Source organism: Sus scrofa, chromosome 7 (assembly GCF_054392235.1).
Source record: "Sus scrofa isolate SSC_HxYL_T2T_F1_AM1 chromosome 7, Sscrofa_HxYL_maternal_Yorkshire_Landrace_v2.0, whole genome shotgun sequence".
Taxonomy (NCBI): Eukaryota; Metazoa; Chordata; class Mammalia; order Artiodactyla; family Suidae; genus Sus; species Sus scrofa.
Window position 1 is genome coordinate 101,734,774 of NC_139389.1, and position 13,423 is coordinate 101,748,196.

General features: G+C 35.0%; 1 protein-coding gene across 45 annotated transcripts in view; it reads left to right on the forward strand.

Moving 5' to 3' along the window:
• The window catches only part of GPHN (gephyrin), a 567,426-nt gene that overhangs the window by 324,734 nt on the left and 229,269 nt on the right, over positions 1 to 13,423 (forward strand). For 23 of the 45 annotated variants that reach the window (XM_084966161.1, XM_084966166.1, XM_084966167.1 and 20 more), the window contains one exon: positions 2,729 to 3,001. In XM_084966161.1, coding sequence (XP_084822287.1) covers positions 2,729 to 3,001 — 273 coding nt within the window. 45 annotated transcript variants of the gene reach the window in all.

Genomic DNA, 13,423 nt, shown 5'->3' on the forward strand with positions numbered 1-13,423 from the left:
TCTCTGACGTTACCCAGCACATTATGGATATTTCAGGTTTCAAGATTATTTTGTGATCTCTATTCATAAGAGCAGTCTCAATTAAAGGCCAAGAACAAGTTAGTAATTGTCTCTCAAATGGAAATTTTCTGGTCCGAAATCCCAGAGTTGCTGTTGGGTGGCACTCATAGATTTTTGCTCTATGCTGCAGTCTGCACTCCACACAGGTCTTTTGTACAGGAAATCCATGACCTGTGTGGTCCCATTTAGCATGTCCAATTATGGTGGTGGGAGAGTGGATTTACACACCTTCTGTTCTACGATAGAAAGTAGGAGAAGAATTCTCCAAATACAACATCCATCCACATAATATATTTGAATAAAGAAGATTCACTACTTCATATAGAGTTCACTGTACAAACATTCTAATTTTCATCCAAGCTTTCACCTTGCTCCTATCAATTATTGCACTCCTATATCCTTCCATTCTAACTGTACCCCTCCATTAGGACTCTGGGAGGTTTTAAAATCATAGTACATGGAGCTCCCTTGTCAAGGAGTCCCAGAAAAGGCCCTTCTCTGTCTCCTGATAATTTTAACCATCTATGTCCATATGGCCTTGGATTTATAGTCCTGGGTTGGGTCAGGAGATTCAGAACCTTTTGTCAAGCCTTATGTCGATTAGATGATGGGACCTTCACTTAAGGTAATTCAAGGTAAGATTTCTTTGCCTCCTAGCTTTTTTAATTCCTCCAAATTAGGGTAAATAGAGATTTGTTTAGGACTCCTTAATGTTAGGAGACCAGCAGGGGCTGCCATCTGTCCACTCAACCCACAACAGTGCTTCTTTAAGAACTTTGTTTTGCCCTCATCTATGCTCGCTTTATTCATACATTTCTTAATAGCCATTTAAATATTTCAACCCTACGAGGACAAGTCCCTTGAATCTCTTGTTTCTCTTTCTTCATCTTCTTGTGAATCAGTCTAATTTTATTCACTATTCATTATTTCAACACGACATGTTCCTTTGGAAGCAACTCTGAGGCTAGCAGCTATATTTCAGACCATACAAAATCCAAGTTTGGCCCAGCCTCAGGATCCACCCAACATTCTCCATTACTTCTGTTTTAGCTAGTACAAGAGAAATACCTGTTTCTTGTTATTTTGCATTCCTTTAATGCATCCAGTGACACAACTCTTGAGTCACATCTGTCATTTCAAAATTTCATTGCTAATTTTATCTCCAGTAACTAATTGCAGCACAGCTACAATTTCATACTCTTGGTATCCCTGTGTTCATCCAGGCTCTAACAGTTTGTCATCCCCCACCCTCTCTTCCTTCCTCTTCCCAGATTACATGTTTCAGTAAGTCAGGATCTTTCTGTGAAATCCCACTTCTTAACACCAACAAGTTAGACAAAGAAGTTAGCCAAATTGCAAAATTGAAGCGTTCTGCAAGGCTGTCCTCTCTTCTGATACTAGTTGCAATTGGTAGAATTTCTAAAATCACCCTCACTTTTAATAATTCACAAGAAGGACTTATAGAACTCACAGAAAGCTGTTATATTCATGGTTAATAGTGTATTACAGGGAAAGAATACAGGTAGAAATTGACCAAAGAAAGAAGCACGTGTGGCAGAGTCCAAGAGAGGTAACAAACAGGGAACTTGTGCTCATCCTCTTCCATGTAGTCATGGACAGCATCACTTCCTCCTAGCCATAGTATAAGACAACATACACAGAGTATTGCTTAACTAGGCACACTCTCCTTTGCCATTGGTATGCAGAGGTTTCATTGGAACTTAATCACATGTTGCCCGCTTGGTTGACCGTTAGTCAGCCATTCTCAGTCCTTTCCAGAGGCAAAATTGATACCATGTTTCCCTAAACCCTTATAATAAACCACACTGTTAGATTGTTCCGTGGCCAAAATCCCCAAGTAAACAGAGACACTCTCATCAGGTCTAACATAACAAGGAACTAGAGCTCACTTCCCGAAAGCTGAGCTTAAAGGCCAGACCTCTGTGATTAAGGTTAAATTCTTTGCTATGTAGTTTACCAGTAGGTTAAAAGATTAGATACCTTCCAGGTATTCCAGTAACCTTACATAAATTCTAAGATACTTCTTTACATATTAGATTTTAAGGTAAGTTACATTAAATGTAAAAGAGAAAGACCTGTCCAAACATAGTCTCCAAACATATCTGGCCTTATGTTCTGATTTTAAAGTACTCACCTATTCTCTCCTGGTGATACATTATAGGTAATAGTGGACATCTTTTGAACATTAGTTGCCCATTCTCCTTACTTGGTACCCTGCAATAAATTCTGTAGCTTCCTCTACCTCTTCTCCACCCAAAAAAACAATAAACTATATATTATATATGACTTCTATGCAGTGCTCTGTACAAACATATCTATTTTTATGTATTATACAATGTTGTCTAGCTATACTTCATGATGTTAGTCATAACTTTAGCTCTCTGAATAAAATAGTTCAGTACTCAATTGCTTTATTCTAGTACTCTTCTCTAACAGAAAGATAAAAACTATTGCCTGCTCTCTCATAATATATTAATATGTACCATGCTTACTTCATATCTCACACTGCAAAGACAATACATTAAATATGATTCATTCTTAAGACTGATGTAGAGAAATACAGACCCAAAATCGCAAAAAAATTATTGCTACCATTTGTATGCCTATAAAAATGTTTTGTATTTTTTTTTCTTCCTCTTGCATACAGGAATGCTTTCAGTTCATACTGCCAGCTCTACCTCATGCCATTGACCTTTTACGGGATGCCATTGTAAAAGTAAAGGAAGTGCATGATGAACTTGAAGATTTACCTTCCCCACCACCACCTCTTTCTCCTCCTCCCACAACTAGCCCCCATAAACAGACAGAAGACAAAGGGGTTCAATGTGAGGAAGAGGAAGAAGAGAAGAAAGACAGTGGTGTTGCTTCAACAGAAGATAGTTCTTCATCACATATAACTGCAGCAGCCATTGCTGCCAAGGTAAGCCTTCTGAGAGCGACCCAAAGATCTAAAGAACCCACAGGTAAATGTATTGATTTCATCCCTATTTCCATCCCATTCTTGCATAAGTTAAATACCATTTCAGGGTATCCTTTCAAAAAACTGAGATATTCATAACACTCGACGCTATATTCCCTCCATTATGTAGAGTTCTTGAGGGCATTGAAGTTTGTTCTGAGTTCTGAGGAATTAAAGATACTGCTTTTATCTATTAAAGTAATAGTTTCAATTGTAAACAATGTGATATTTAAGAACTCTTTGAAAATATCATTTTTATGATCAGATAAAATATATAATGCTCATGTATTTAGAACATCAAATATCCACAAATTCCTAAAGGAGCACCAAACTAAAGATGAGAGATCATAGATAATTCAAGAAATTAGTTGAGAAAGATTAATAAATTTTTTTTAAAGACAAGATGATTCAGCAATTAACTAAGTACTTATTTAACTATTGGACACAAATTACCCTAGTTGTAAGGAGAAGAAATGGATGCAAGATATTTGCATTTTTTATTTAATAAAGTAATCAATATTATTAAAACAATACCAAAGTATTGCAAATTCCCTTCAAACAATTCTGGGAGTAAATAAAGTACCGTGAGGTACTTAAGTAAATTTAGTCATCATCTTAAACTCACAGAACATGATCTACATTATTATTCATACCTAGTATAATCCACTTTGTATACTTTTAAGATTTTCAGGCAGTAGCATATCACTTCTGGGAGTAATGATTGTTCACTGATTGAGAGCATAAAGATTGAAAATCTAATCATTATGTGATGTAATTCCTAAAGTTTTATGGCTCATCCAGATGTTTTTGCTATGAGCATAACATGAGAGGGCCTTTTGACAACCTCTATATTGGAAAGGATCACAGAGATCCTTTTGAAGTATCTAGTCAGAAAATCAGTAGGTGATTCTTTCTTTGAAAACTGGATCATGCTGTCATTAGATCCATTCAATGATCCATTAATCCTTATTTGAGGCTTGTAAGTATTTAAGTTGTGTGTGAAGTTTGTTTTATTTTCTTTGTCTTGTTTTTATAAAACTGATGAAACAGGTACATTTTAAAATCATTATATGTTCTGTTTCTTTTACTCTTAATTAAAAGAGTAAAAAGGACCATCAATTTCAATCTTAGAAAAAAGCTTATGTCATTTGAAATCTAAGCTGATTTTATCATTCTACATTTGAAAATTTTCGACATTTCATTGTTCCATTTGTTTTCATCCTTTTTCCTTTCCAGACATTTTGCTTGAATAGTTTCATGTTTTCCTGTCACTATATTCATAGTTGTTATGTGTTGTGCATTAGAAGCATCCATTCTACACCAGTCCTGCTGTTATCATGGCACACGGTGAGCAGCCCATCCCTGGTCTCATCAGTTATTCCCATGATGCAACAGGCAGTGCAGAGGAACCGGTAAGACAAGAGGCTTTTACATTAATGATTTTGCAAGCGTACAGCCTACCGAGGTAGGCTTTAACATATTACAGAAGATATGTTTTATTCTGAAGGATCTTCACCAGTGCTTTTTTGTGCAAGTATTAAGTGCCACTAAGTATCTTCCATCAAGGAATTTAATTTAATAGAGTTTCTCTGGTACCTAAAGTACTATAATAAGATTTGTAGTATGTGGCAATGAACTTGTTATACATAACTTCCAAGAAATTCATTGCCCAGAAGTTATTTTTTTCTTCAGTAATTTCATCACATATCTTTAAATAAATTACCTGGCTTAATTAAAATAATGCCTTAAGAGGACCACTTTAAGTTTTAAAATCTAAGCAGATTGATCAAGGTAATATTTAATTTGTATTAACCTTGCTTTTTTCCCTTATGATTTTGCATCTTATTTTCTTTTCCTTCACTATGTTCTCATTACAACCATTCAGAGTTGAGTCTTTGCACAAATTCTGATATTACTAATCTTCAGATAGAAACTTTTAAAGATACATATCACTTCCTTCAATCATTGGCTGAATGAACTTTGTAAAAAGTACCAGGCTTAAAAAAATTAAAGTAGAACTGAATAAGCAGCAATATATGGTCTAAACTGTCAATGCAGTAAAATTCTCGCAGTCTCTAATATGAATATAAAATAAGAGGAAAAAAGAAGAAAAATAAGTGATAACTGGTTACTAATGCTGAGGAAGAAAAAACACCCAGAATTTCAGGGGGATACAAGGAGAAAAAATAGGATCAATAGTCTCCTGGAAGATATGCTACCAAGTCAATGAACCCTTATATTCAACAAGCCATGACTGATTAGAAATAAACTTGGCTAAGTAAAAGGCCAAGTAGAAAATGTAAATAATGATTAAAATTATTAAAGAATTTCAGTTGATAGCTGAATTCTCCAGCTATAGCTTTGCTATAAATTATAAGCATTCTAAAATATACCAAATTTAAAGAAAGGTTGTCTTTTATATTCTCATATGATAAAGCAACCACAGCAAGTGTAATAATCATCCTGATTTTCAAACTAAAATGTATGAAAGTTCATATTCAAAACCTAGCTTTTAAATTATCATATTCTGGGTATCAAATTATTATATAGAAAATGATTTAAATAACTAATTTTTTCAGTTCTCTCGAAGATTTCACATAACTAGTATCAATCTAGATGCAGTGGAGAGAAATCAAGTATTACACACAATGGATTCCTTAAATTATTAGGGATTAATTCTCTGTAGGAAGTAGTTTAGAATGTCTCCTTAAGTGTTCCATCTGGATGCCCTTATATGGCATCACCCAAGAGCTTCTCATTTATTAACTTTTTCAACTTAACTTTTAATTAAATTAAATATTATTAACAAGCATTTATTATTAATACTATTTAATTTAATAATGATGTGGCATAAATAGATCAATAAATTAATATATGTTAATTATAAATAAATTAAATGTTTATTAGTAAAATGATTTAATAATTTAAATAGTAAATAAAATTATTTATTGGTGAGTTATTGGTTTTATAATCCTAAGTAGTGGTTATGGTCTTTTTGACATATACTCAGTTTTATAAGTAGATTCATGTTTTTGAGCTTCCTTTGACAAATGATAATGAGAGCTTTAGACTTTTTTTTGTTTGTTTTGTTTTTTTAGGGCCACACCTGCAGCATATGCAAGTTTCCAGGCTAAGGGTCTAATCAGAGCTACAGCTGCCAGCCTACGCCACAGGCACAGCAATGCCAGATCTGAGCCTCATCTACGACCTACACCACAGCTCATGGCAACGCCAGATCCCTGAACCCACTGAGCGAGGCCAGGGATTGAACCTGCATCCTCATGGATCCTAGTCAAGTTCTTTAACCACCAAGCCATGAAGGGAACTTAAAGAGCTTTATATCAATGAATATAATGTTCATGTTCTTCAGACCTGTATCCATTTAAAAAAAGAAAGAAAAAGAAGAAATACATAACAAAATAATAAAAGCGAAGGTCTTAATGTTCTTGGTGCTCCTAACAAAGCCCTGTTAACTCTGTGAATGTTTTATGTAGCATTAACTTCATTAATAAGCTCATTGGCTCTGAATGTCCAGAATTTGATGCCAGTGTTTCAGATCTCTACATGAAACAGTCTTTTACAGTATCTCTGTGAACTCTTTGGCTAGCTTTTACAAGCTTTACCAATGTAAAATTTAAAAATTAATTTTTTTTTGGTCTTTTTTTAGGGTCACACCCATGGCACATGGAGGTTCCCAGGCTAGGGGTTAAATCAGAGCTGCAGCTCCCAGCCTATATCACAGCCACAGCAACGCAGGATCCGAGCCTCATCTGCTCGGACGCTGTCTACACCACAGCTCAGGGCAACACCGGATCCTTAACCCACTGAGCGAGGCCAGGGATTGAACCCACAAACTCATGGTCCCTAATCAAATTCATTTCTGCTGCACCACAGTAGGAACTCCTAAAAATTAATTTTGAAAGGGAGAATCTGATTACATATTAGAGAAAAAAATCACAATTTCCCTCAGCTGGTCAAATTCTGAGACATGTGAAACAGTTTGGATTAATGTAAAAATTATGCAATTTAAAATTAGAAGACCTAGATATATAATCCTTGACCTTATCACTTAATATTCGGAGAAAATTCCTCAGGATTTAAAGTTCAGTTTTTTATCTGTGATAATAACAGTATGTCACAAGAGGTTATTATTTGTAGCAAATAAGATATATGGGAGGAAACTGTAAACTATGTAAATTGAGTTTACTATTACAAAGTTCTTTCTAGGTGCCAAATACTATACTTGAGCTCAGGATACAAATATAAGTGGATTATTCCAGCCCACAAAGAGGTGTTCTTTTGTTTGTTTTTATTTTTGTTTTTTACTTCTTTACTTTCCTAACTCAATTACCTACTTCTTTGGATCAAGGAAGCGAAACTTGAATCTTGATCAGTGTACCGACGCTTTCAGTAGTTAGTTCCTAGTGATCTGAATACTGATTATTGCCAAACTTATGGGAAGCCTTTTTCAGGAAACAAAAAGGCTTGAGGAGTACGTCCAATAATGGATATTCGTTAGTTGCCTCTCCAGCAGTTATTTCCCATTCCCTGTTCCTAACATTATACCACATTTCCCAGTCATATACTTGAGATGAGATTGACTAACCCTCCAGAGTAGGTTGGCTTAATATAATGAGAACATACATTTCATGTAGCCATAGTTTTTAGTTCAATAAACACATAATTCAGGTCAATCAAAGCAAGTGGTCTCGTGTCTTAGATTTTATTTGGGCTACTAGGGACATAGACTCTATTTCCTATTGGATATGATGAGGAAATATAGAACTCTAAGAATTGCACTTGAAGCCACTGTGGAAAATAGTATGGAGGTTCCTTTAAAAACTAAAATAGGAGTTCCTGTCATGGCGCAGAGGAATCGAATCCAACTAGGAACCATGAGGTTACGAGTTCGATCCCTGGCCTTGCTCAGTGGGTTAAGGATCCGGCGTTGCCATGAGCTGAGGTGTAGGTCGCAGACATGTCTCGGATCTCGCGTTGCTGTGGCTGTGGTATAGGCTGGCAGCTGTAGCTCCGATTAGACCCCTAGCCTGAGAACCTCCATATGCCACGGATGCAGCCCTAAAAGGACAAAAGACAATAAATTAATTAAAAACTAAAAATAGAACTACCATATAATCCTGCAATCTCACTCCTGGGCATAAATCCAGAGAAAACCATAATTCAAAAATATACATGCACCCAGTGTTCATTGCAGCACTGCTTACAATGTCTAAGACATGGAAGCACCCTAAATGTCCATCAGCAGATGAATGGATAAAGATGATGTGGTGTGTATTTATATATACAATGGACTATTACTCAGCCATAAAAGAATGAAATAATGCCATTTTCAGCAACATGGATGGACCTAGAGATTATCATATTAAGTAAATCAGAAAGAGGACAAATACTACATGATATCACCTATGTGTGAAATCTAAATAAAATGATATAAGTAAACTGAGTTACAAAGCAGAAATGTACTCACACACATAGAAAAAAACACTTGTGGTTACCATAGGGGAAAGGTGGAGGGGAGGAATAAATTAGGAATTTTGGAATAACATATACACACTACTATATATAAAATAGATAAATAACAAGGACGTAGTGTATAGCACAGGGAACTATACTTAATATTTTTTAGTACCCTATATGGGAGAAGAATCTGAATGACTTTACTGTACACCTGAAACTAACACAACATTATAAATCAGCTGTACTTCAATTTGAAGAAATTATTTCAGTTAATGAGTGAGTTTATGCATAAATGACTGAGTTTCTATGAAGGACCAGTTTCTTCACCAAAAAAGAAAACAAAAAAGAATTTCTGTTTTGGAACTATGAAAGGAATGCCTGCTGATAATGGAGCTAACAGTAAAGTAGCAATCCTGGGACGAGAGAGAGAAAAGAAAGATATTGAGTCCTAGTCACATTGTTCTACCACACTTACTCAAGCCTCTGTTGAACTATACCTACCTCCAGATGTTTCAGCAAATAAATTACTTCAGCAAATAAATATATATATTGTATTTGCTGTCTCATCAGAGCTGAAAAGTCTTCCTTATAATAACAGAATATATCAAATAGGAATCCCCGAAGTTTCGTATTTGAATGAGAAACCTTATTCAAGAGGATAGAGAGTAGGGGAGTGTGACACACTGGAGGAAAAAAGGGAAAGTAAATCTTACCCCTCTGTGGTTAATAAATAAGTGTAAAGGTCTTTACAAGAAGACTGGATCCAATTCTGAAGAAATTACCACTGTACTTTGCACAGTGCTTGCTTTATGCTTGCAAATGTGCAAGCATAATGAGAGGCAAGAAACTGTTTGAGACAAAGAGGGAAGATAGCCATGGAGATACGTAATAGGAAATCTTGTCTCACTGACAGAAAGTAAATCCGGAAAAATTTCTCACAATGATGAGTTTCCCCAGGTTCCACCGAATGCAAGAAAATCTACTTGCCCTGGGGGCGGGGGGCATAGTTTCTAATTTCCTTTTGGGAAAGGATATGGAGAAAACAATATGTTAGATTGATATGGCCAGTCAGGAAGAGTCTATCTTCCTAAAACATTTATTTGGAACTCAAAGAAAAAAATCTCAGACTTGGCAACCTACCATTCTTATGTATTTGCCTGGAAATAAATGACACCAGTACAAAAGGCCGTAGATGCTTATAAAGCTTTGGTCAGAAAATTAAAGAATACACACACACACACACACACACACACACACACACTCACTTTATATATTTTATATATATATTATTTTATTCATATCCTTGAGGATTCTAGTATATTAAAATAATATTGAGTGTGAGTCACTCTTCTAAACATTTTACATATACCAACTTTACATACATTATGATTTTACTTATGAGAAAATTGAAAGACAAAGAGGTTAAGGACATTAATTAGCTAGTGACTGAACTGGTATTCAAGTCTAGGCAATCTGGTTCCTGCATCAGCATTCCTGACCTCTTTGATATAGCACCTCTCAGTGGAAGACAGAAGAAGTATAATTTTCTGGAATATAACTAGGTACAGATTCTCCTTAAAAATGAAAATTAGGATTTTAGAACTTTGGTTTGAAATACTTGAAAGACAAAATGCACTGCACAGCCTAAGAATTGCAAACAATAGAACATATTTACTCTGGAAGTTTACCAATCCAAGCACAGGACTTAGAACTATAAGCATTATTGGAGTCAGAAATATATTTAGATAAATCCAAATATTTTGGGGAACATAATATCTATTAAAGCATGGTATTTTAAATGTGTCAAATATTTTAATTAGTTAATGAGCAAACAGTAAGCTGTAAACCAGTTCAAAGAAAAAAAATCAAAGGACATATATATATATATATATGTATAAAAGTCACAAAGACTGGGATGACATAAATAGATACAAAACTTGGTCATTATATGTGGGCAATAATGAATTTTTCCTTCTCAGGACAGGGTGGACAAAATATATCTGCATTTCTGTAGACAATAATTTTCATTAGTTTCAGTTTTCCATAGCTTGCAGAGTGGTAAAATACTGAAAATAAAAAAGTTCAGATAACCTAGATGGGAACACAAATCAAGACATTTAATAAACTTTCTTACCCATTTTACTAATAATTCTCTATACCCTATGATCATAATCTCAGAGATGATTTTTAATACAAAAAAAATCCTAACTGGTTTTATTTAAATAATCAAGCAAGTTTGTGCTTGATTATTTGTTTAGCTGCAGCAAGTTATTAGTTAATTCTCTGAGATTGCTTTGCAAATACCAAGGCTGCAAAATTAACTTCTGTCCGGGAGTTTTCATAGGTAATCTCAGATTCTACTTTTAAGTTTCTATTTTTGCCATTCCAAGATTAGGAAATCAAGCCCAAGAAAATCTCTTCACCCTATTTCACCTGAAGTACCTGTTTTTGGATGAGTTCCTCTCTTCTCCAGGTCACCAAAGTTTTACTACCGTATATAATTGACCTTCCTTAAACCGCATTCAAGGCTGAGACCCTATACTCCAGGTACCAGTTATTTTTGCTGGGAGGGCTTTGTAGGTACAGCCAATCTTTGTTTTTCAGAATTGGTAGTCATATCTAATTAAAAGGGCATCATTCTCAAACATTACATTTCACCTAAATCCTTGTTTCCATCATCAATTTGTCCAATTATATCTTGTTAAAAAAGGAAGACATTCTTAGACTGTGGAAATCACTATACTGTCAAGAAAAGTTAGCAGACTTAGTAAGAGGTTCTGAATTCTTAGAGAATCAGTGCAAATCAAATATCATTTAGAAATATTTCGTTTTAGTTTTAAGAAATCAAAATCTATGAAATTCTATAGGTAATATATAGATTAAGAGGAAAGAAAAATAGCTTCCTCACATATCCAGAAAATCACTCAGTCCAATGTAATTAATTCTCATTCTACTAGATCTTAGCCTAGCAGTCTGCTTTCATGAAGCTTTCAGCTTCTAGACTAATAAGAATTTTGGAAATATACAGTACACAGTGCATAGTCTAAAAGTTATCTAGGCAATATCACTTCAGAAGTCTGCACTCAAGAGTATATTCTTTGAAGTGTCACTACTTGGAAGTATCTGGTACAGTTCTTTCCATGAGGCTTGTAAAACTGTCCTTCTTTATTAAGTGCACAAGCTCTGGTCTATAGCTCATAGCATAACTTTTAGGTAAGTATCAAAATCCTTCTGTAGATGACTGAGATTTAATAGGTATGGTTATTAACTGTAGGTGGTAATATCAGAATGGAAGAGAGTAAAATTCCTTATTGGGGCATAGAGTATAACTACTTCAAGAGTTTTAAGCAGTATTTCCCCCTAGATTAAAAAAATTATGGACTGGGAGGAATTGTTGATTTTCTAGGGACTTTCCACTAAACACACAATTAATGAAATAATTATATTAGTAACATTTTGCCTATATAAATTTAACCTAGAGGAGGTTTGCTTCCCTTTTGATGTGACAGCCTCCTGTGAAATTTATATTTGTAACACATAAAACAAACCTAATTGTATCTTTCCTTATTCTTTTTTTTTTTTTTTTCTTTTTTTTGGCATTTCTTGGGCCGCTCCCACGGCATATGGAGGTACCCAGGCTAGGGGTTGAATCGGAGCTGTAGCCACCGGCCTACGCCAGAGCCACAGCAACGTGGGATCCAAGCCGTGTCTGCAACCTACACCACAGCTCACGGCAACGCCGGATCCTTAACCCACTGAGCAAGGGCAGGGATCGAACCCGCAACCTCATGGTTCCTAGTCGGATTCGTTAACCACTGCGCCACGACAGGAACTCCTTTCCTTATTCTTTATGCTGAAGGAACAAATTTTTTTTTTTTTTTATTTCTAGGAGCCTGCTGGAAAATCTGAAAGATAGTTTTAAGTGAAAGGTATCCTGAACTTTTTAAAAAATGTGTTCTATATTTAGGATTCAACTTAGAGTTGTCAGAAGAAATTGGACACTTGATTTAAGATAGGATCATGAATGCCTGAGAAATAATTTTTGGATGCCTTTATAATTAAAATGACAAAACATTTTTAAAAGCACAAAAGGTAACTCAGTTGTTAAGAATTAACTCTTTTGGAATTCCCATCGTGATTCGGCAGTAACGAACCGGACTAGTATCTATGAGGCCGTGAGTTTGATCCCTGGCCTTGCACAGTTGGTTAAGAATCCAGCGATGCTGTGAGCTGTGGTGTAGGTTGCAGATGTGGCTCAGATCTGGTGTTGCTATGGCTGTGTCCATAGGCCAGCAGCTGCAGTTCCAATTCAACCCCTAGCCTGGGAACTTCCATATGCCACAGGTGCAGCCCTAAATAGACCAAAAAAAAAAAAGAGCTCTTTCATAAGTGAGAAACTTTTTGTTCTTTTTTGCCTTAAATAATCAAGCATACAGTAAAATTAACATATAAAAAAGAAAATTAAATTAAATGGATATATAGCACAGAAAGGTATTCTGGTGAGACAGCATCTCTACTATCTACACAGATTACATGGATAGTAGACACTAAGTAAGGCAAATAAAGAAGCACATCAAAAATTAAATGAATTTTGTTGATATTTTAACACACTTTATAACTTATTTTCAGGCTCAGACATTTTTAATCAAAGGAAACAAATTCTACTTTCCAAATTTTATCCTTCATTATATTCTTCCAAATACTCTGGAACAAACTGATATTTTGCTTTAGGACTACAGTTCTTCATCAGATGACCTACAAGTTGAAAACTGTCTTCATAATAGTATGACAGTATAATTTATTTAACATGCAACTTGTTAATCATTGCTTTTTTCAAGTGAATTAATAAACATGCAAAATTTTTCTTTTGATTTCTAATTCAGTAAATATTGAGAGTTACAACTT